The 24,559-nt window shown below is 36.7% G+C and overlaps 1 protein-coding gene across 3 annotated transcripts in view; it reads left to right on the top strand.

The window, feature by feature from the left end:
• The window catches only part of LOC113103988 (voltage-dependent calcium channel subunit alpha-2/delta-2), a 259,966-nt gene that overhangs the window by 224,115 nt on the left and 11,292 nt on the right, over positions 1-24,559 (top strand). For 2 of the 3 annotated variants that reach the window (XM_026266026.1, XM_026266024.1), the window contains exons 12-24: positions 3,634-3,744; positions 4,091-4,169; positions 8,644-8,693; positions 12,744-12,833; positions 13,722-13,787; positions 14,873-14,947; positions 15,023-15,097; positions 15,220-15,291; positions 15,694-15,765; positions 15,851-15,912; positions 16,795-16,871; positions 18,726-18,743; positions 22,196-22,256. In XM_026266026.1, coding sequence (XP_026121811.1) covers positions 3,634-3,744; positions 4,091-4,169; positions 8,644-8,693; positions 12,744-12,833; positions 13,722-13,787; positions 14,873-14,947; positions 15,023-15,097; positions 15,220-15,291; positions 15,694-15,765; positions 15,851-15,912; positions 16,795-16,871; positions 18,726-18,743; positions 22,196-22,256 — 908 coding nt within the window. The remainder of the gene's footprint in view (positions 1-3,633; positions 3,745-4,090; positions 4,170-8,643; positions 8,694-12,743; positions 12,834-13,721; positions 13,788-14,872; positions 14,948-15,022; positions 15,098-15,219; positions 15,292-15,693; positions 15,766-15,850; positions 15,913-16,794; positions 16,872-18,725; positions 18,744-22,195; positions 22,257-24,559) is intronic. The other variant, XM_026266025.1, reaches the window with a different exon arrangement.

Genomic DNA, 24,559 nt, shown 5'->3' with positions numbered 1-24,559 from the left:
CAAATGAGTCAATAGTGGACATTCTGTAAAGGCACTTGGTTTTAAGATGCGTTTTGGTCGATTGGATCACAAGTGGACAATGGTGACAAATGCCTTGTATGTGTATGTACAGTATTGTTCAAAATAATAGCAGTACAATGTGACTAACCAGAATAATCAAGGTTTTTAGTATATTTTTTATTGCTACGTGGCAAACAAGTTACCAGTAGGTTCAGTAGATTGTCAGAAAACAAACAAGACCCAGCATTCATGATATGCACGCTCTTAAGGCTGTGCAATTGGGCAATTAGTTGAAAGGGGTGTGTTCAAAAAAATAGCAGTGTCTACCTTTGACTGTACAAACTCAAAACTATTTTGTACAAACATTTTTTTTTCTGGGATTTAGCAATCCTGTGAATCACTAAACTAATATTTAGTTGTATGACCACAGTTTTTTAAAACTGCTTGACATCTGTGTGGCATGGAGTCAACCAACTTGTGGCACCTCTCAGCTGTTATTCCACTCCATGATTCTTTAACAACATTCCACAATTCATTCACATTTCTTGGTTTTGCTTCAGAAACAGCATTTTTGATATCACCCCACAAGTTCTCAATTGGATTAAGGTCTGGAGATTGGGCTGGCCACTCCATAACATTAATTTTGTTGGTTTGGAACCAAGACTTTGCCCGTTTACTAGTGTGTTTTGGGTCATTGTCTTGTTGAAACAACCATTTCAAGGGCATGTCCTCTTCAGCATAGGGCAACATGACCTCTTCAAGTATTTTAACATATGCAAACTGATCCATGATCCCTGGTATGCGATAAATAGGCCCAACACCATAGTAGGAGAAACATGCCCATATCATGATGCTTGCACCTCCATGCTTCACTGTCTTCACTGTGTACTGTGGCTTGAATTCAGAGTTTGGGGGTCGTCTCACAAACTGCCTGTGGCCCTTGGACCCAAAAAGAACAATTTTACTCTCATCAGTCCACAAAATGTTCCTCCATTTCTCTTTAGGCCAGTTGATGTGTTCTTTGGCAAATTGTAACCTCTTCTGCACATGCCTTTTTTTTAACAGAGGGACTTTGCGGGGGATTCTTGAAAATAGATTAGCTTCACACAGACGTCTTCTAACTGTCACAGTACTTACAGGTAACTCCAGACTGTCTTTGATCATCCTGGAGGTGATCATTGGCTGAGCCTTTGCCATTCTAGTTATTCTTCTATCCATTTTGATGGTTGTCTTCCGTTTTCTTCCACGCCTCTCTGGTTTTGCTCTCCATTTTAAGGCATTGGAGATCATTTTAGCTGAACAGCCTATCATTTTTTGCACCTCTTTATAGGTTTTCCCCTCTCTAATCAACTTTTTAATCAAAGTACGCTGTTCTTCTGAACAATGTCTTGAACGACCCATTTTCCTCAGCTTTCAAATGCATGTTCAACAAGTGTTGGCTTCATCCTTAAATAGGGGCCACCTGATTCACACCTGTTTCTTCACAAAATTGATGACCTCAGTGATTGAATGCCACACTGCTATTTTTTTGAACACACCCCTTTCAACTAATTCAACTAATTGCCCAATTGCACAGCCTTAAGAGCGTGCATATCATGAATGCTGGGTCTCATTTGTTTTCTGAGAATCTACTGAACCTACTGGTAACTTGTTTGCCACGTAGCAATAAAAAAATATACGAAAAACCTTGATTATTCTGGTTAGTCACATTGTACTGCTATTATTTTGAACAATACTGTATCATAATGATTACATGTGTGTTAGGTCAGTAGGCGAAGAGTAGACAGTCTTATGTGACTCTAAACTAACCTGTATAGAACATAGAGGAAAAGTACAGGGACAAATGCAAGATGATTTTAAATATACAATTAGTATTTTAGTATTTTTCAATTTGAAAGAAGACCAAAATGCATCTTAATACCAAGTGTAAACAGGATCAAAATTATCTTGAGGAGAGAACAGGAGAAAAATAGCCATGCAGAAGTGTGTTGATGGTGTGTACAATGATGTGAGATTTATTGTTGGCCACAAGTGTGGCTTCATCACATGCATTTTAGTTTTGGCCGACTGCTGCTCGAACAGATCGTGATGGTGTGTGTGATTGATGAGATACAGAAAAATCTGTATTCTCTTCTGACTGAAGACACTCGTTCTCCCTGACTTTCTCTTTCACTGTCACTCTCAGATCCGCAAGCGCCAAGGCATTTTAATTTCTGCACGCTGACTCCTGATAGGCTGAGAATAGAGCGCTGTGAATTTGTAATTGTGGCAGTATTATTTATCTTTATTAGAATCTTGTCAGAGTGATGTGGCGTAGGCCGAATGTCAGTGACAGCTGTGATTGGATGGGATAGGGAGAGGGGATTTTTGGCTAACTCATCAGAGATAGGACGGTCTGCGGCAGCTGGCACAAAAGCAGACGTATGATTAGAGGAACAGACGTGCCCGCACTCACACACGCACGCTTAAGTGCTCGGACACATGTGCAGTGCTCTGCCAAGTGGGACTCAAGGTCATTTGTGTAGTGAATTGATTCAAGCAGGCCAGAAACAAATTATGTGCAAATATGTCAGTGCAAACACTTCATACGCATATTGGCCACAAACACACTGTGGCTAAATTTGGTTGTCAGTTCACCTTTGAGCACTTAGAGGTGTGGTATGTAATATTGACAGCTAGCAATTAAAACGAGTACTGTGCTCCAAATTCAAAATGTAGGAGAGTTGTTTCTCCCGCCTCAGTCTCAACACTCATGAGGGTTGCCAGATTGAAGACATACAATAGGGATACGCACAAGTGACAAGAGTGAGTGAAGTGACATTCAGCCAAGTATGGTGACCCATACTCAGAATTTGTCCTCTGCATTTAACCCATCCGAAATGCACACACACAGAGCAGTGAACACACACACACACACACACACTGTGAGCACACACCCGGAGCAGTGGGCAGCCATTTATGCTGCGGCGCCCGGGGAGCAGTTCAATGCCTTGCTCAAGGGCACCTAAGTCATGGTATTGAAGGTGGAGAGAGAGCTGTTCATGCACTACCGCCACCCACAATTCCTGCCGGCCCGAGACTAGAACCCACAACCCTTCGATTGGGAGTCCGATGCTCTAACCATTAGGCCACGACTCCCCACGACCACAATAGGAGTGGACAAGCTTTAGTCTAAATATAGCAAAAATATAGCAAAATGCACCTGCCTGTTAATCCATAAACTGGATCGTTTTATGAGTTTAGTCCAAAGACACATAATAAGCATTGCCTATAATAAATATCACGAAACATCATCGTGCTCTATCGACAGTTGTTTAGGTAAAATCACAGAAAATAAAGAAGTTTCTGTAATATCTGTTATCTGATATAATATCTGTTAATCATCACAGTTTCAGGAGTGACTGTTTTATACACACAAAGCAATCATTAAGAGGATTCACTGCCGTATTTAAATGAGATTGTCACTTTACTTTAGGTATGTGGCCATTGTTATTATTAAATGACACATTGCAAGGATAGTGTAAAGCTCAAGGCTTTTCACAAATTAAAGCAACTGTTTATAAAGGCAGATCCAGCGAGTTTCCCATGAGAGTCCAGATGAATCTTATGCTTTCCTGTTTCTGCTTCTCACAGGAAACCAGCGCTCCGAGAGCAAACTGCAATAAGATGATAATGATGTTCACCGACGGTGGCGAGGATCGTGCTCAAGACATCTTTGAGAAATACAACTGGCCAAATAAAACAGTGAGTCGAGGCGATTGAATTCAAAACATGCCGGTGTTTCTATCTGTGTGGTAATGACCTTCAGTGACAAACTGATTTTCTGTCCCCCCAAAACAGAAAATAGCATGAGATAACAAAATCACAATATCAATATCAGAACATTTTGACATGTGTAGCTGTGTTTTCAGACCAAATAGATAAAATCTTTCCAATATAAAACTTAGATTCTAGATCTCACAAAAAACATGTTTGAAATTTTCAAACAATACATATGCTGTTAAATGAGGGTCCTAATACTTGGAGCAACTACTCTGTATTTTTAGACCCTTTTGCTGCACACATCTAATAAACCGTCTTCGCTCCACAGGTGAGAGTTTTCACATTCTCAGTGGGGCAGCACAACTATGATGTCACTCCTCTGCAGTGGATCGCTTGTGCCAACAAGGGTAAGACAGAGAGAATATAGATTTGATTAAAAAATCTGAACTTTCAACTGCATCTGTACCTCTGTACATCTATGTTAGGCACAATCTGGAGTCTCGTGACAGGAACACAATGCAACAATATAGCAACTTGCTAAAAAAGAAACTCAACTTAAGCCCAACTTAAGTGCATTGCAACACCCTAGAAACCACATATCAATGTATTTAAAATGTTTAGTACACTTTAACAAACACATAGTAATGCACTAGCAACCATCCAGAATACTCTAGCTATAGTGGCTAACCTTTAAATCTTCCTTTAGCCCCTTGAGGTCAGCTCGGGGGAGTCTCACATATGTCCATCAAGCATGCTTTGAGATGCGGTTGTAACAACAAAAAAGCATGGTTTATTTATCGCAATTTTCAATTTACTTAAAAAAATAATACAAACTTCCAAAAACGTGAAAATGAAGTACCATGTGATTGAAGAAACTGTTGCTTTCCACCGTCTAACCTCATCCTGCCAAACGATACTAATGGACTATTATGATTATGAAAAGTTAGCCCAATGATCAAACTTTAAACATAACATTTCCTCATACTTAAATTACAATGTTTAAAATACACAATACATTAATTAAAGATTATTTTAGAAATTAAATATTGCTCTAACACTCGCAACCAGACAAAACATCTTTACTCTCAGGCCATCCAAGATGCTAGTGACTTTTTTCTAGCAAGAAACACAAAATTACAGTAATACCCGTAGCGCCTAACAATATACAGTATTGTGATCAGATGAAGTGATACGATTGGTCTGTGCAAGAAACTGTACATTATTTATAACATTCCTTTGAACTTATTCTTTTTTAAGTAAACTAGCTGAATAAGTTCATCAAATTGGACTGAACCGTCTGAAACTCTACAAGTTACTCCAACTCAAAACGCTCCAGTACCTCCAACAGTCACTGAACTGAGGAAACAGTTTGACTCAGGCTGAAGACCATGATATGCGCAAAATTAAAAATGTTATGGCTTCTCGTGGTGTTACAGTGCATTTAGGCTAACATTTTTTATCTAACATGTGTTCCCTGGCAATCAAACCCACAACCTATTGCGCTGCTAACACAATGCTCTACCACTGAGCCACAAGAACACATGAAGAAGACTACTTTATTCACTTTAAGCATGTAAAACATTATTAGGTGCTTTAATAATTCCGTATACATTTTGTCATTTGCGTGATTACATAAACAAACTAGAAAAAACGAGTCTGAATGAACCAGTTTGCAGAAAATAATCAGATTTCTCCATTGTCTGTGGCTCTGCATTACATGTAAACATGTAATAATATTGTAAATAATGTTCAGTGTCTTGCACAAATCGATCGTTCCGCTTCATAAGACCGCAAAACAACGTCAGGAGACTTGAATTTTCTGAATCACCAATAACCAAGGTTTCAGCTTTTACGGTTCCACTCAAGAAAAAGTCACTTAAATTTTGGATGGCCCTAGGGTGAGTATATTAACACCAATTTATTTATTTTTTGGAGTGAACTATCCCTTTGAAGCCAAATCTGTCCATTTTCTAAACGCACTAAGAGCTTGCATGTAATCCTGGTCAGCAGTGCTCAAGTAATGTTGACCTATCTGACCAAACAAGTGAATTCCAGGCTTGTAGCTCAAACACTCTCCCTCTCAGCTCTGTCTTAACAATCATCCCTCTCCAGCTCTCTGATTAGTTCATGATGAGCGGTGGCAGACCACTTCAGAGACCCCCGCCACCTTCCCTTCCTTCTAATTAATTAGCTGAAGAGGAACTGCCGTCGCAGCGATAACCACGTCCGCAACTTCTCGTCGTCTCCAGCCAAAAGCGCTTTCACTTAAGGATTAGCCCTCCGTGTTCTCCGCTGTAATGACTGGCAGTGAGGGGACGGAGTCTGGCACAGCAAGCAAGACGCTATTCTCAGCGGACTCCATCTCCACCGCAGGCTTTCATTTCGCTCGCCGATATCACAAAGCAGCAGAGAAACGCCCCTGACACCCTCACAAAGCCCACATCCCCGTCTGCGGCTCTCCCTGTGCTGTAGAATGCATGTTCAACAGCGTATCTGACTCAAAGCATTCGCAGCCTCCGCTAGATTCGTTCAGAAAGCAAGTGTAGCGTGCATACGCCACGTTTCCTTCTCTGAACGCACGCAGAACGCTCTGACGGGCTTGTTAATATGCGGATTGCATCGGATTGCCTGCGTCTTATTGTTTTGTTGTACATGTCGCCCAGAGACGAATGGATTCAGCGTTTTGTAATCATGACCAAGTCAAGGGATCAGACTTGTGGCAACAATGAGAGACATGTTTGTTTGACACGGCTTAGCGTGTGTTGTCACTCCACCGGCTGTCTCTCAGCGAGCTCGTTCACACTCCACTGACACAAACAAAGTCTCTTATGGCCGCCGCTGAATCAGAGCCAGTTCCCGGTCTCTTTGATTCCCGGCCACTCGCATTGATTTGATTTGATTCTTTCTTGCGTGCTGATTGGTTTGACCCTCAGACATCTTCTGAACACTTATTTTTTTAGTTTTAGTTTTTCTACTCTAATTCTCTTGACTTTGATACGCTTTTAAAGACTTTTAAATTATTTCAGAATCATTAACTGAACTAGATATGAATTCCTTATCTGCAGTCGTTTTAGGGGCGTTCGCCTTATTAAAGAGATGTTATGGGTTCAACACACATTAAGCTTTATCTAATCCAGCATTTGTGAAATGATGGCACTTACCAAAGAAAATCCTTTTGATTCATCCCTTTGTTTTAGGGGCAAATATTTATTTAATGTGTTGTATTTGTGAAGTGATATTTAGTCAAAGAAAATAAAAAATCTATTAATATATTTTCAGTTTTGACATCAGTTTTTACAACACTTTTTTTTCATCTGCTTGAACCGTAGTAATTTATTTTATTTATTTATTTTTTCATTTTTAAATGTGGTGTTTACGTAATTGTGATATTGTATGGGGGAAAGAATAACAAATTAACATGATTTTTTTTTATCTTTTTTTTTTTTAAATATCTTCTTTTTTAAATATATATATCATTATAAAAATGTTCACCTAATTGTCATATTGTGATTTAATTTCTTTTTGTTTATTATTTGTTGAAAGTATTTAAAAAAGCGAAAAGAGAGGCAGAGAGTAAAATAATGTGTTTTGAACCTTAAACCAGATAAAAACATTGTCTTACACCAAATACAGAAAATAGTGTTATTTCTAGCATCGTCATATGACCCCTGTGCATGGCCCTGTTTACTTTCATTATACGTGAATTACTCGTTTCAAAGAGTTGATCAGAATGACTCAGTTATTTTCTGTGGTACTCTGACATTATGCCTCAAATGTTGATAGAGCTTATCATTTATTGAACCAATGACATTTCTTCAGTATAGAAGCCAGATAGCAAGCAAACCACAGACGTATCTTGCTAGCCCCTCACAGCCTGTGGTGATGTGAACTCTACACCCGACTTCTGCGTTAATGATGGCTTCGACTCAAATGAGCCACAAAATGTTGGTCCTGAAGTTATGGAGAATGAAATTGTTCAGTGACCTTTACAGCAATAGCAGCAGACTGAGCGAAGGCTGAACTGATTTCATGTTCAGGCCAATGATTTCAGCCACGTTTGTGTTTTCAGCCCACAGATAATTAAAAAAACGCATGGTACCTGTTAAGAAACTATGCAAACTTAAAACTATTACGACAATACAAATCCGTCAGTATTGTCAACCAAAAATAGCCTAGGTGTTTCAATATCTTATCAATTCTGATGAATTTGTGTAAATGTAGATACATATTAATGAGGATTATATAAATCTATTTTATTTTAACACCAGTTTTTGTGTCTTTTCTGTATGTAATAAAAACGTTAAACATGTTTACAATTAGTTATTATTATGCTAAAAGTACAGTAGTTAGATTTGTGATGCTTCACAAGTATACAAAAAAGTCACTATCAAATATCTAGTCTGATATTTTAACATGTAACTTATGCAAGTATAATTTTGTGTGTGTGTGTGTGTGTGTGTGTGTGTGTTGAGAGAAAATGGCTGTAAGTTTGAAGTGTTAGTCTGAAGTTTTTTGACTCTAAACACTTTGAGGACGACACCTCAGATGTTGTGTTTTGACCCTGTCTGCGTGTCCACTCTCTCAGCCTCTGAATGCTTAATGAATCACACTGAACAAACCATAACACATTCTCTGGCTAACATATGCATAGCACTCGGTCAGTCTGTCTGCATGCTGGAATATTATGCATGCTGCTAAACCATAAATTAAACATGTAATGTCATTTTAATTAATGTAATTTTGCAGGTTTGTCTGTTCTGAACAGCATTTATGTTTGTAGCGCACAGACCCCTAAAGTTGTTGCCTAGTTAGTTAGCTTATGCCAACAATATATCAAAATTAACAAGCCCTTGTTATTGGTTTATGTTTATTTCTGAACAGGTTACTACTTTGAGATCCCTTCCATCGGAGCCATAAGAATCAACACACAGGTTTGTCATTTCTGCTACTTCTTACTTCACATTTCTACACATACAGTACTGTTTAAAAGTTTGGGGTTAGTAATAAGAAAATTAAGCTTTGATCACAGGAATAAATTGCGTTTTTATATTTATTCAAATATTAAATAGTTATTTAAATTGTGATATCATTTCACAATATTACAGTTTTTACTATATTTTTAATCAAATAAATGCAGCCTTAGTGAGCAGAAGAGACTTCTTTCAAAAATATAAAAAAATCTGTATAATATATAGTTTGGGGTTAGTATAGGGCTGTGCGATAAGGACAAAATAAACCTATCGCAATTTCTTTGATCAATTTTGCGATTTCGATTTGAATCACATTTTTGACACACACAGACATGCTTTACAGTCATAAATGCATTCAGTATGAATTTGAAACATATTTCCTAAAGAAAACCAATTAGAGCTTTTTCAAAAAGTTGTAACATGTCTCTAGAACCGACATAAGTCAAAATAATCACTAAGTAAATGTGTGACAAAATGTCTAGAAAAAATAAATAAATAAATATAAATATATATATATATATATATATATATTTGTCTTTTTTGCCATGCATTGGTCATAGAGCTCAGGAGGGAGGTCGGGGCCGCAGAAAATCGTGCTACAAAGCTATTTAGAAATTGTGCACGCTCAAATCGTTATTTTATGACAATTTCAATTAAACGCACAGATCTACGTTAGTATGACTCTAATTGTTTTTTAAGGCACATATACATATATTATCTATACTGTATTTATACTGGTTATTTTAACTCATTTAGGAGGTGTTTTAGTCATGGCATCAAGTAGAGTACCTAAGACCCTTTCAATGGTGGTAAAATCACTGTAGTGCATTGCCTCGAGTCGCTCATTTCAACAACAGCATGTAAAAAGACAATACTGATGCATTAAAATAAAATCACAATAAAGAGTTTATCTTCAGCTGAGCATTCACAGGTATGCTCATATCAGCTTCAAAAGTGATTCTCCATTTTATCAAAGCCTCTATACATTAAAGCAGTTCACGCTAAGTTCATTCAGCTTCCTGAGCTTTGAAGCTCTGTGATGTTATCACAGTTTAGAGATATATATGTCACGCTAGAAAAGCATAGAGAGAGCTATGAAGATGAATGGATAAAGCGATATAGACTTCTATATTTAGCGTCAATAAGATTCATACGGGGCTGTGATTTTTCTAATTCACTTCCGTACAGTTTTCATTATCCTCCAGCAATCTTTCCCGAGGCCCACGAAACGCACAATAGCATCGCTCTTCCCTGAAAGCATTCGGCCCAATTTCCCACCTCTTCTGTGTGATTCTTCAGCGCTCTTTACTGGCATCTCAGCCTTTCTTCTACTCCTCTCTATCACCTTTTACTATCTGTTCCCCTCTTTTTCAGTCCAGCTTGGCTGTGTTCATTGGTGTCTGCTCCTCCCTCTTTCACGAGTGCTTGAATAGACCATCAGCTGTTCCATTAGGCTGAGTGTCATTTTATTCAGAGAACTGCCATTTATTCTAATCGCCTGCGTGAGACAGGTGTGGGCTCGTGACTGTATATGTGGACAGCAGCGGCCGCCACACCTGTGCACCTCCTCTCCTGTCACATACTGTTACTAAAATAACTGCACGTCCACAGCAGTCGCCCGCAGATGCTGGGGGATTTCTGACAGGAAAAACTAGCCAACCTGCAACTAAGTTCCTCTAATCAATGGAAGAAAGTTGCTGGAAGAGAATTTCCAAAGACAAGTCTAATTATTAATATAGTTTGTTTTACAAAACACAGGGTTGTAAAGCAGCTCAACAGTTAATCATGAGGTAGAGGTTTACAATATCTTGATATCCTCATGCTTTATTTAGCAGATTATATCTGGCCGATAATATAGTTTACATTGTGCAATGATAATGATTGTGTAATTTAGGCCTAACTAAAACCATAAAAAAAGATTGTTACTTGAAATTAAATACGATGAAAGATACAAAATGTTTTATTTTATTTCGGATAGTAAGGCAGCATTTCTCATTTTCATAGTTTATCTTTTTTTTTTTATTAAAATGGAATACAATTATTTTTTTAATGAAAAATTACTGAAACTTTACATTTAAAATTAAAATGGAAGATTTAAAAATAAAAAATAAATTCAACATTTTACAAAAAAATTCTAATACATAATTCAAGAAATGTATAAAATATAAATCTATAATTCAGTTAAATAAAAACATTGATTTATTTAAAAAGATATATTACTGATGCCATTCTTTTAGAAGGGTAGTGTATATAGGATTATTTTGTCATATAATACATTTACGCTTAATATGAATTACTCACATGCTGTTTGCATACATTTTCAAGCTATTCATGTGATTTGAAAGCCATTGAGTTGATTGTGAAAGTGTTCAGCTGGAAAAAGCTGCTGCTTTTCCCTTTACTCTCTTACTGTATAACCTTAAAGTGTCACATTGTTATGTATAATGAGATCAGTATGAATATGAATAGCGCTCCTTTTTAATTGAGTTCATGAGCGTTTATGGACAGACTGGAAATCTAGCAGCGAATCTGTGCGGTGGCCTGCTGTGTCACTGCTCTTTATCCCCTCGTACCGCAGAGACCGCCATTACCGGCCCACCGCTGTTTACCTTTCTCCTTTCTCCCGCATGAAAAGGTCCGCCTGTCATCGTCTCTGCTGAAATGTGTCCCCACGGCACGTTAAACGGTGTTTTAGTGAGCTAATAATAGAATAGGTTACGCTTGTCAGCATTTCCATGTTCCAGCAAGAAATAAAGGTGGCCTAATGCTGCCATTTCATCAAAAGGCCACTCTTACACAAGACAAAATATTCCCCACATGAGCTTCTGGCCCTCCGTTAGCTGTGTTAAGATGTTGAAGCTGGAAGATTGCATTATTAAATGTGTTTTCTCGGCCCAGCATTGACATAGAGTCATGAAGGATTCGGGGGAATCTCATAAAATGTCACAATAAACAGGAAAAAATAAATTATAGTTTGCATAAAAACTCTCAAAGTCACAACAAACATGGACATTTTAGGAAATCTGAAAAATGTTTACTAAAAATGTCTAATAATAATTGAAAACTGAATAAGAAAATATAATACAACATGGACATTTCTGCAGTAAAGTATCTTTAGGATTTATTTAGAATTATTTTAATTATTTAATTAGTAATTATTTTAATGTGTGTGTGTGTGTGTGTGTGTGTGTGTGTGTGTGTGTGTGTGTGTGTGTGTGTGTGTGTGTGTGTGTGTGTGTGTGTGTGTGTGTGTTCATTTATTCACATATATTAAATTTGGTATATTCATATATATATATATATATATATATATATATATATATATATATATATAATATATATGTTATTATCATATATATATATATATATATATCATATATATACACACCCCCAACTACATGGAAATTTCCTAAAAAAAGACTCATTTTTATAGATAGATAGTGATAATCTATTATATATATATATATATATATATATATATAATTTTTTTTTTTTTTTTTTTTTTTTTAATAAGCCTAATTTTACCTTTTTTTTGACCCCATTCTTTGGACAGTTTTGAATGATGAACCTCCAGAAGAGTGTTGTGTTGAAAACAGAATTGTCATTTCTAAGCGTGTGCTTACGGCGACCCAACAAGTGTGGTCCTGTGGCAGCCCACCCTGCCCCTCCAGAGCAGAATGTGCTTTCTAACAGCTCTAATATGCTTTAATAGCTGCTTTATGATGATTTGTTACGGCTGGAAGTGCCTCTGTGCAGCTGGCTCTACTGGCCCCTCGGGCGGACGCTTTAACAGCGTGCTTTATGTAATGGAGCGGCGAGTCGCAGTCGTTCGCTTTATGACAGAGGGAGGTGTGGACTCCTGCCTTTAGTGTCGCATTTAAGAGCTCACAGTGTTATTAGTTGTAACCTGTTGAGAATGCATCGTTTCTGGCCGTGTTTGTTGTAAAACTGAGCTGCACTACAGTTCTTGTGATATATGTGTTGAATTCTTTGTGTGTTTTTTGTTATCAGGAGTATTTGGATGTTCTTGGACGGCCAATGGTTCTGGCTGGTGAACGGGCGAAACAAGTGCAGTGGACCAATGTTTACCAGGATGCTCTGGTATGGAAGATTTCCATCATCATCATCATCATCATCAACTCAGAAGTGCACTGAATAATTTTGAATATGGCCAGTGGGATCAGCATGCACAGAATCTGAGCCACAGTTCAGAACAGGAATCGTTGAGCACTTTTAGGCTGAAATCTGCTAAATAGCATATAGAAAATATAAAGTTGGATTTTATTGCATTTTTATTGCACTGCAGGCTGTCTAATTCACAAATAAATCTTTTTTTCTTTTGAATGATTCACTGGAATAGAACAGTCTGAATCAGTCAGATGACTCACTTTCGGAGTGAATCATCTTGGATGACTCACTCACTGAACCACAGGTGTTATGTTAAGTCTGAGTCATGAACTTTTTGAGATAAATGTTCATCTGTAAGGTTAGTTAAACTTTATTTTAAGTCTGCTGACTGACTTGTTGGACAAAAGTGTACTTAAATATACATATGCACAACAAAGTTCTATTAACATAAGTGTTTTGTTTATAAACTGTTGAAGAAATGCTATTAGTTATTGTTTAGCGCGTTAGGGGTTTACTGCACCCCGCTGCAAAGACTGCATCTTTAGGAAACACTGAAATGCACGACACATGCCGCTATTCATTGATTCGAGACTGAGAAACTGTTTCAGATTGGATTGTTAGTGGCGGCCGCTGACTGTGATATTGTTCGTTCTTTGTTTTCCTTCCAGAAAGCACAAATTTGAATCTCCACAGCTAGTTTGCTTTGTCATTGACCGTATCATTTTACTTCGAGTTGGACGGCGGGTTTTATTTGGCAGCCTTTTATTCATGTGTGCGATGTACTGTGAACTTCCTTTAGTTCACAAGCATAAAAAACAATCATTTTATATGGCAGTATATGTTTTTGTATGTGTTTTACAGGGTTTGGGTCTCGTCATTACCGGCACAATGCCAGTCTTCAATCTCACCGTTGACGGAGACTCCAAAGTAAGTCTAGAGAAGATTCCTGTATATGAACAGCTAGTCATTTGTTTCTCGATGATGCAAATGTTGCATTATGGACTTTTTGCATTATTAGTGTGATCACGTTCCAGTCTTAATTCTTAGCATGTTCCCTAACTGACATTGACAAACTGTTTGAGAGCGGCATGTTTCACAGTGTGTTGAACGCATATTGAATAGGACTTGACTTTGACGCACAAGGGCGTTTGAGTGTGATTCAAAGTTCGGTTTGAAGTTTAATATCATAAATAGTGCATGCACTATCACTTAAACAGTAGTTCAACTGTGTGAATGTTGTTCAGTTACACAATCACATTTATCAGGCAAAACAATTCACAAACAGTATAACACATTTTTTGTCTCATTTCCTCAGAATTTGGACCATTTCTGTTCATAAGTATTTTGATTATAATTTTTTTTTATCACAATGAAATAAAATAATAATAGTATATATATACTAATGAAATTGAAAGATGAATGAACATTTATTAACAGCATTTGGGCTTTGTAGCCTATATGTAACATGCATTTATTGTACTTGCCATCAGTTCCGTGACTTCTGTTTCTAGGTAAACTGTATTTTAAACATTTGTCTGTTTGGCTGGACGGTTCAGAATTGCATTAGTAGTGTTAGCACACATCTTTAATTTGTGCATTGATGGATGAGTAACCTTTCCATTAGATGATCAACTGTCCTGCCAGTGTGACTGATAAATGCAGAGCGCATTATAATTCAACACACTGCCTGTCGTCACACATTGGTTATTTTTCCTGGAGGGACATTCGCTTCTCGCTTTATTTGCTCCTTAATTTATGTCTAAAGCAGATGCCTTCTCACCAAAGCTATAATTTTATTTTTTACTTTGACAATGGTGAGGATAACTGTGATACAACAACTCATTGTGTATAACATAAAAATGGAGAAATGTGCTTGTTTGACAAACAGTTCACTGTCCAAGCATTGTTTTATTTGACTGCTAGGTGTTCTGTAGTTTTGTCAAATGTCAATCCTGCCCCCTTGTGGTCTTTTTTTTTTTGTGTTTTTCAGTCTGTTGGTTTCTTTATTGCAGAATCAGTTGATTCTTGGTGTCATGGGTGTAGACATCGCTCTCAATGAAATTAAAGAACTCACACCAAGATACAAGGTATGTCAAATAAATCTCATTTTCAGTTATTTTTATTTTTGCTCATCAGTTAATGAATTGCATCTCTGTACTCAGCTTGGAGCCAATGGTTACACGTTTGCCATAGATCCCAATGGTTATGTGCTTCTGCACCCCAACCTACAGCCTAAGGTGAGCATTTGCGTTTGTCACTTGTTTATAGACTTTACATTTAGTCTAAAATATAGTTATTTTGTTTTTTCTACCTTCCATTTCTGTTCAAATAAATATTTTTTCCTGATGGATTTGTGTAGATCATTAACTTCAGAGAGCCGGTCACATTGGACTTCTTGGATGCTGAACTTCCAGATCGCAGCAAGGAGGAGGTACACATCTCTACAATGAGTTCTCCCTGCAAGTGTGCCAAACACATTATTCAAATGTCATTAAATTACTCGAGTTCAGCTGAGTAGGACGTGCTTCTGGATGAAGAGCGTTTTTTATTTTTTATCTTGGAACAAAATTCCCAATTCCCAAGATTTTTTATAAATTATATCTCACAGTATCACAGTTTTTACTGTATTTTTGCTCAAATAAATGCTTGGTGAGCGTAAAATAAAAAAATAAAAAAATCTTACCAACCTCAAAAAAAATCTGACCTTTTGAACATTAGTTACCTGGAAATTTTTACTGTGATTTGAGAAAGTCATAGCTTGATTTTAAATCATCTTTAAATCCCTTCAATGCGTTTACAATCCAAGAATGATCTTGTATTTATCTCATTGTAGATCCGGCGTCAAATGATTGATGGCAAACCAGGACAGAGGAGAATCAGGACACTGGTGAAGTCTGTGGATGAGGTGAGTCACATGACGTCTTATTAAATATAATGGCATACAGTGGTTGGTTTGTGATGTTCTGCTCTTTGTGTGTGTGTGTTTTCAGCGTTACATTGATGAGGTCCAGAGGACGTACATATGGAGTCCAGTGGAGGGCACAGATTACAGGTCAGTACGAAGCACTGTTGAAATGAGTCATGCATATTAAGTGACATACATAACCTGCCAAAATTAGCAGTAGAGGTTCTCTAAGTTGGTCTTTTCAGCAGGGCATTTTGGAAATGAAGAATTATTCCAATAAATTTACATGCATTTACATACATGCTTGTTCAGAAAACGCTGTTCATTCATCTCAGGAAATGAAACTGTATCAGCGGTTTCTCTCTGTAATATAGTGTCTTTGCAACCGTGTCAAAAGTAGAATTTATCTGTGTGTGTGTGTGTGTGTGTGTGTGTGTATATTATACAACAATATTTGAATATAAAAATATTTGAAAAATAAATTCTTACAAAGTATTTTTTCTAATTTTCCAGTACAAATATCAAAACATTCTTAAATCTATCAAGATATATTTAATCGAGAAACAAAATTTACATTTACATTAGTCATTTAGCAGACACTTTTATGCAAAGTGATTTAAAAATGAGGACAATGAAAGCAATCAAAATTATATAATAAATAAAAGAAAACAGATAGGATGGAAAAGAATAGAGCAAGCGAGTGTTAGATGCCTTTTTGCTTTGTTTAATTGTATAATAATAAAAAATAAAAATAAAAAATTACAAAAAGATTAGAGAAGCTAGTGGATTTGCTTTATTTTCCTAACCCTTTCACAGTGTTTAATATTTTTTCAGAACAGAGAATTCACTAGTAATTGTATGCTGATTTATTAAGAATCTTTAGATAGTTGCACTGGAAGACGAGACATTTTATGTAACATTTCATGCGATACACGCTTTAAAAAAGCAGGACTGGTTGTTAGTTTGAATCCTAGAAATTGCCAGATCATATGAAAATTATGTTCAAATTCTTCCTTTCCTTCCTCGCAGTCTCGGTTTAGTTCTGCCGTCCTACAGCGAACACCACATCAAGGCCAACCTGAGTGACCAGATCCTCCAGGTCCAGTGTAAGTACCAGGGGCAGGCTAACGCCAAGCCCATTTACCTTTCTTTCTTCCCAAAGAGACTTCCTGTTCCCTCTTCCCGCCCCTCTCGTCCAATCAACGGAAGCCCCTCCCCCTTACTCTGACATCACAGCAGCGCCGGGTCCGAGCGTGGATTCCCGGGAAAGCGAGAGTGGACGTGTTCTTCTGTGAAACCCCACCCCACCTCCTCCCTCTTCCCTCCTGTCCTCATGCTGTTCTGTACTGAGGTGATTTTTCTTTCCCTGCACGGATGCAAAGAAAAAACCCTCACTAAAAACCAGAGAGGTGAAAGCTGTGGTTTTACTGTGTTTACTGAGTTGAAAATAATGGTGACCATGTGCTATTATTTTTTCTTTTGCCAAAACATTAAAAAATGCTGTCGTCTTCTCTCTCACAATGACGATTCTGAAGCATCTTTTGTCTGGACAGGTTTTGTGTTTTTGTTTTTGTTAGCGAGATGTGAAAAGAGGCATGTTTTTGCTTTTCACTGTGTGCTTTATGTGTTCTGTCGTGTTTATTATTTGCTTTGATTCGTGTGGATGCTCACTGTGATGTATTGTTTGCTGGCAGCTTTGGAATCAGTCAATAAATAAGAAAAGAGTATCCCACAATGCCCCCTGATGGGCCATTGTCCCGCACATGAGATGAAACGCCTTTGGTTTTCCTTTCTTTCCTTGTTTGTTTTTCTTTATTTATGTTGTATTTAGTTCATTCATTTGATCTTTAGGTAATTTGTTGATTCTAGTCAATTTCTGTTGTTTATTTGTGTGTTTCATATGTTTTTTATTCTCTTCCATTTGTTTCATTTGTTCTTTAGTTCTTTTGTTTGATATTTAGTTGTTTATTCTGCTTTTCCTTTGATGTTGCTCATTTGATCTTTCATTCTATCACTTTTGCTTGCATTTTTGTTCTTTTTTGTTTGTTCATTTGATCCCTAGTTTGTTCTTTCTTTCTTTTTCTTCAGTCTGTTTTTGTCTATTTTTCACTCTTTCAATATTTCGTTCCTTTATTTTATTTTTATTGCTTTTGTTCCTCCTTGGTTTTATCTTTGTTCTTTTGTGCATTCTTTCATTCTCTCTTATTTGATTGTTTCGCTTTTGTTCTTTCATCCATCTCTTTTATTTGATTCATTTATATCTCTTACAGTTCTCCCCATCTTTCTTTCTGTAATTTGTTCTTTAGTTTAATTTTAGTTCTTTCACATGTTGTATTCAATCTTTTTGGTTTAGGATATATTGTTTGTTTTTGTTTTTTTATATATATCTAATTTATTATTTTGTGAATTTGTGGAATTTCGTTATTTCAGTTAGTTTGTTCCTTTTTTGTTTGTTGTTTCTTCTAGTTCTTTTTTTGTTGTTTTTAGTATTACCTTTTATTTTGTTGTTTAATTTTTGTTGCGTTTTGTTTATGCTTTCATTCCTTTTTGGTTTAAAATATAGTTCTTTCTTTCTTTCTTTTTTATTTCCAGAGCGTTCCTCTCTTCTTAGCTCATATGTGATTCTCATTATGTGACATATCATTTTTCTCCATGTCTCTTCGTGCGGTGAAGGTTCATCAGTTATGATTCACGTGTCCTCAGATGTTCTCTCCTCGTCTCCGTCCTCGTGGAGTTCATTCCCTGCCTCCGTCTACTTGTTGCATATATTCTTTGCGATGTGTCATTCATTTTGGTTTCCTGTTCTCAGTTGTTCATTACTGTTTTGACTGACTTGATTTTCCTTCTTTTGAGAAAAACAATATTTTTATTCAAACAGTCATTGAATAAAATATTGTCTGTGACCCCCCTCCTCCCCCTTACCCGTCCCCCCTGTTTCTTTTCTGCTCTCTCCTCCTCAGACGGATCAGTCTTCAAGGGCAAGTATACACCATATTGGTCCAGTACCTTTGTTACTCTACTTCCTTCCTCGTACCCTTGTCCTGAATTCCCCGCTGATGCCCACCTCCACCTGTTCCAGCCTGCTTGCCTCCTCTGTTCCTCCTGCCCGCCTTGCCTTCAAGACCTCCTCTTCCTCTCTCTCCTCCTCTCCCTCACTCACTCACCCACCCACATCTTTCTCTTTTCTCCTTTTCAAACTCTCTCTCTCTCTCTCTCTCTCTCTCTCTCTCTCGGCTCGGACAGCCATTGAGGTCTCTCCTTGACATTTCCTGAAGAAGAATAAAATATGATCTTTGTCTCACTGTGAAACGTATTTCTGATCCCTGTTTCCATTACGTTTGGGAATATTCTCCTCCATCTGTCTCCTCCTTCTCCTCCCCTCTTTATTCTTCAGTGACAGTGTTAAAGCCTCAGATTGGTGCATTTGCTGTAGAAATTGTCAGTTGTTGTTTTTTACAGCCAGTAAAAGTTCGACTCTAGTCGTGTTGATGCAGTATTTAGTTTGAAAGCATCTCTAAAGTAAACTTTAGACTTTCACTAGTACAAGTTATTAGTACAGGTAGGAACTTATTGTGGTGGTTATTGAGAAGTTATGTTTGCACGTTGAGTGTAGCATATTATTGTCTGTTTGTTCTGAAATGTTTAGAGAACTCATCATTTACTCTCCCTCATTTTGTTCCAAAATCAGTTGACTCACTTTCTTCCATTACAAACAAAATAAAGTCTATTGCAGAATTGTCATGTTGCTCTATTTAATTATATAGTGCATGTCAATATCCAAACATATTAAAAAGCACTATAAATCTATTACAAAACAGTTCATTATTGTGTGCTAAATCTTTTAAAGTAATATAAAAGCTCTGTGTGAAGAACCGACCAAAATCATTAAGACTTTGTTGTAATCAGTTATTTAAAAATTAATCTATTGCTAACAAAACCATCATATGACTTGAATATTGAATAGAAAACTATACCTATAAACTATACCTCTATTATGGTACTATTTTAGGTGTTAGTTTAGTATTATGTATATGCTATTTTAGTATTTCTTAATGTTTTAATTGTTTTTTTATTTTTATACATTCCTTTATTTAATATTCATTTTCATTTTAGTTTACGATAAGTCACTTTGTTAGTGTGCTTTTGTCATTTTTGTTATTTTATTTTTATATTTCTATTCAGCTTTAATTTAGTTTTAGTAATTTCAGTATTTATATTTTATTTTATTTCAGCTCTATTTACATGAAAAAAAGACATTTGAAATATTTTGATTTTTAAGCCTACCTTTCTATAAAAGAAAGATTATATACATACGGTATTAAATATGCAATAGTAATTCTAAGTGCTTTACAAAGGAATTACAAATAATAAAGACATTTTAAATAATCAAATAAATGCATAAGAAATAATACAAATTAACAATAAAAAGCAAAAAGTAATAAAAACAAATAAGAATAAAAGAGAAAAATATATATGAATAAGATGATACATTAGTAATTCTGTAAATGCACAGCTAAACCCTTTTTTATTCTGGATTCAAATGTGGCTATAGTTTTACAATGTGCCCTTGATCACTACATGCTTTCACTGAATAGAAAAGAGCAGCTTGAACATTCTCCAAAACATCTCCTGTTGTGCACCACATAGGTTTGAGGGTGAATAAATGATCTTGAGTTATTTATTTATTTTTCTTCAATCTCTTCCATTAAATCATAAACATTGAGCAGTAATGTTTGCCATTTGTTAGCCTCTAAGACTTAAAGATGTCTATAATCATGTAATGTTGTCTTTAGTTTAGCCAGCCAGTTTATTCCCTAAGGTTGTCTCTTAATATTCGTATAATCATCAGTTCTGGAATGGACAGGAATAGGTTAGAGAGGAATTTGCTAGATGGCCTCCTTTAGGTCCTCTCTTGTTGTTTTGGGGATGGAGCGCTTGGCAGCTCCCGGTTTGTTTGTCGTCCTCCTCTTACACCCTGTGTTCTCATCAGCTTGACCCCTCTGTACATCTATCACCCCCCAGACTGCCACCGCAGACGCTCCGCTGCATCTTCACTTCTCCTGAGCTGGAAGTGCAAGACAGTGTGGAGGGAAAAACTACCTGGGCACAACACTGATGCATATATTACTGGGGATATTTATTGGGTGCATTTATTCACATGGACATTTATTGAATACTATACACACATATATTTTTATACAGAGTAATGCAACATTTGCTGCTCGTATACTTTCTTTACATCATTATTTGTCGAATATCAAGTCATAAACAACAAAGCCCTGCATCTTGAAAACAAATTCTGCTGATTTGCAAAAAAAAAAGAAAAAGAAAAAAATCCTAATTTGATGATGCTGAGTAACGTTTTTTTTTTTTTTTTTTTTTGTCATACCATATAAATACAGTCAAATGTCAAACGCTTCCGTTATAATGACAAAAATAAGTATTAAAAATGTATAATTTAACTCTTTCACAAAGGAGTGGAGAAGTATGTTCTAAATACTTGATTTGATATCAGAGAACACAAGCTTTTTGACAAAATCTGTCATTTTCTGTCACAGTTCGGATATCTGGCTCATGTTTGCATTTTGTTCTGCCACTGGCCATAATTCTAACCCGGAAATCAGGATTAGCCATAAAATAAATGTGATACATGTGAAAATTTACTGAGAATTGAACAATAAGTTTGTGTTTTTATCTGTCGATTAATGACTTCTTCACCTTACAAATGGTTGTCAGAAGCAAAATGCTACAAAATGCATCATATTTTGTAAGGACATGTCACACGTTTAAGAAAAACAGGCACTAGTTTTGGAATCAGCACCTTGAAATCAGGATGTCTTTGAGCAGTATGATGCAGGACGGTGTGGTGAATAACATGAGGATAGTGTGTAGTGGATCAAACTGGGTTGCCCTCTCTCTTCCCCTCCACAGTGCTGGGCACTTTCTCTGATTGAGTCTCTGGAGGGGCTCTGCAGTGCCAGTCTGAGGGGCGATCACCTCCATCAGGACCCCTGCCTCACCCACTCCCAGCTAAACGGTTGGCCATGTTGATGCCTGTTGAAAAAGAAAGCGGCATGCCACGCACTTCGTGGGAACGGTGTCGGAGAACTCGCTTCGTCTCAGTGTGTATCCCGAGGGTCGAGCCAGTTCTCCGACTTGCAAAAGAACGAAATTTGGACGAAATTCAAATCGAGCTAAAAGTGTCTGCTTTCTAAATTAGCCCGTTATTTCGGCCTGTGCGACTCCATTGAAGGCACCATAGTGGCTAACGCTGGTATTCCCTCATGATTCCTCAGTGTTGCAATGGTAACGTCCCCACTGCGTTCCTGCACCTTTTGAAGAGCAGCTGACGTTGATTTGTCTCTCAGAAGCCTCCCTGTGTTCTCCGTGCTCCGCTTCCCCTTGATAATCTTGCCCGTTTCTGTTGCAGATTTTGAGTCTCTCCTGCCAAACACTTTTGAGTCAGAGGGACATGTGTTCATTGCCCCCAGGTAGCTTTGTGTGACCTCTTGAAGCCACATTTGTGTTTTTGTGCATACGTCCATCACTAACTTTTCAACATACCGTAGTCTCTGTAGTCTGTGTGTGTGTGCTGTGCGTAACGTGTCTTTCCATTTTAACCCAAGTCAATGTGTTTATTTGTTGTGTTTTGTCTGCCGAGACTCCTCATCGTCACCCGCAGGAAAGAAAAATCTTGTTAATATCTCGGCTGTATCTGCTAGACAGCATAAAGAGTAAATGGAGACTTTTAGTGTTTTGGGTTCATCACATGAACAGTTTTAAAAAAGAACGGTTCTTTACTCTCATCGATGGTTCCATGAAGAAGCTTCAACATCCATGAAATCTTTCTGTGCAACAAAAGCTTCTTTATAGAGGTTCTCCTGATTTTTTACATGTTCTTCATACTAAGAAGTTTGCTGAAAGCTTCTTTATTGAATCAAAACGGTTCTTTAAATGATTAATTCACACAAAAATAATACATTTGCTGTAATCGCCTTCAGGTCATCCAAGATGTAGATGAGTTTGTTTCTTCATGGGAACACATTTGGAGAAATTTAGCATTCCATCACTTACTCACCAGAGGATCTTCTGCAGTGAATGGGTGCCGTCAGAATGAGAGTCCAAACAGCTGTTAAAACATCTGGTGAAAAAAAAAGACTCCATAATAACACAAAGTAAAAAAAAAAAAAAAAAACATTCCCTGTTGATCATACGCATTAAAATCCACTGGCATGTTTATTTCGAGAGGTTTTTTAATGTATTTGGATGTAAACGTTGCTTGATCTGTGCATATTTCTCTCCTGATTCAGACGGGATTGTTTTTTATTTATTTCTTTTTTTTGGAAACAACAGTTTGAAGTTAAAAAACTTGATGGATTTATTTTTTAGCATTAATTGATAAACTGGAGTGGTGTGGATTAAGAAACAAACTCATCTATATTTTGGTGAATTATTCCTTTTAACGCATTGCCATAAAAAGAAAAAGGAACCTTTGTTTTTAAAACTGTAAAGCTTGATTTCCACAGAAAATGGTTGTGCTCAGTTGATATAATCAAGCAATATGTGCACAGTATTTCACTTATATTCAGATATTCATTTTATTTCCTCTAGTTATGTTTAACGCAGTTTCTGCAGGTGGAGTATGTGCTCTATTAAATACTTTTAAATACTGTGTTAAATGAATACTTTGACAAAAAAAAAAATGAAAGTAGAAACAAATTGACAAATGATAAAAAAGACGAGTAACATTACATGTGAAACTCTGAAGTAGAAGCATAGTATAATAGTAATAGAAATAGTATTTCCTTATAAAAGATACTCTTATTTTATAATTTTTTAAACCATACTAAATATATTATTATAAATGTGATTTTTGTTTGTTTTTACAAACTTGAGCAACAAGTTGATCATATTTTCTGTGGTGAAGATTAAGCTGCCAATAAAGCAGAATTTGTTTTAATCCTGGAAATCTCCTGCTTTTTACATTTTTATCCTGAGAAAAAGACATCAGTAATCTTTGATAATCACACGTGTCTCCTTCAGCTTCAGAAGAGCTCTCAATAATGTCACAAATTGCGATACGATTTTCCAAGACACCAAAGTCTGCCATTACTGTAATTTTAAAATGAACTCAAATGTCTTTTATAGGTCTGTACTCTAACTGTACACCAACTTTGTATTTTTCCTAAACAAAGTAAAGGCACACAAAGATCAGGTCATACTTGAAGCGTATCTGAAAGCCAGGCTATGCAAGCAGTAAATATTCCTCTGGGTGGTCTGCTGTCATGGATCTGTGTCTTCTGATGTTCAGTTGATTCTCTCATGTCTTCTCCACATCTCATCGCTGCATGGCGTTCTCCTCACCTCCTCACATACGGCATCAGTATCAAGGGGCAGGGTGACTTTGGTTTGCATGTTAAAGCACTGATGGATCTAGAGAAGTTCATGTGCATGCATGTCTGTGTTTTAAAAGCATATACACTCCAAAATCATGTTCTCGGTCAATCGTTTTGTTATGTTTTCCAGTAAAAACATCTAAACATCCCTGAACAAGATGAAGTCACCTGAGAAGCCAAATTGCAATAATTATGACTTATTTTTAGAGAACATGTCTTAAATTAAGTTGAAATACTTTAAAGCAATTTTCACTCACAAGTTGCTAGTACATTTCACAAATAATTACAGAATAGTTGCAAATAACACATTGAATTGCTCATGAAATTTTACAGTAGAAAAACTGCAATCGAAGTAGTGTTTGTTTTGTTTATAACTTCCAGCTTTTTTACAGTGTGTT

Source organism: Carassius auratus, chromosome 6, assembly GCF_003368295.1.
Source record: "Carassius auratus strain Wakin chromosome 6, ASM336829v1, whole genome shotgun sequence".
Lineage (NCBI taxonomy): Eukaryota > Metazoa > Chordata > Actinopteri > Cypriniformes > Cyprinidae > Carassius > Carassius auratus.
The sequence above is the reverse complement of the archived record's forward strand: the minus strand, read 5'-3'. Positions and strand labels throughout refer to the sequence as shown.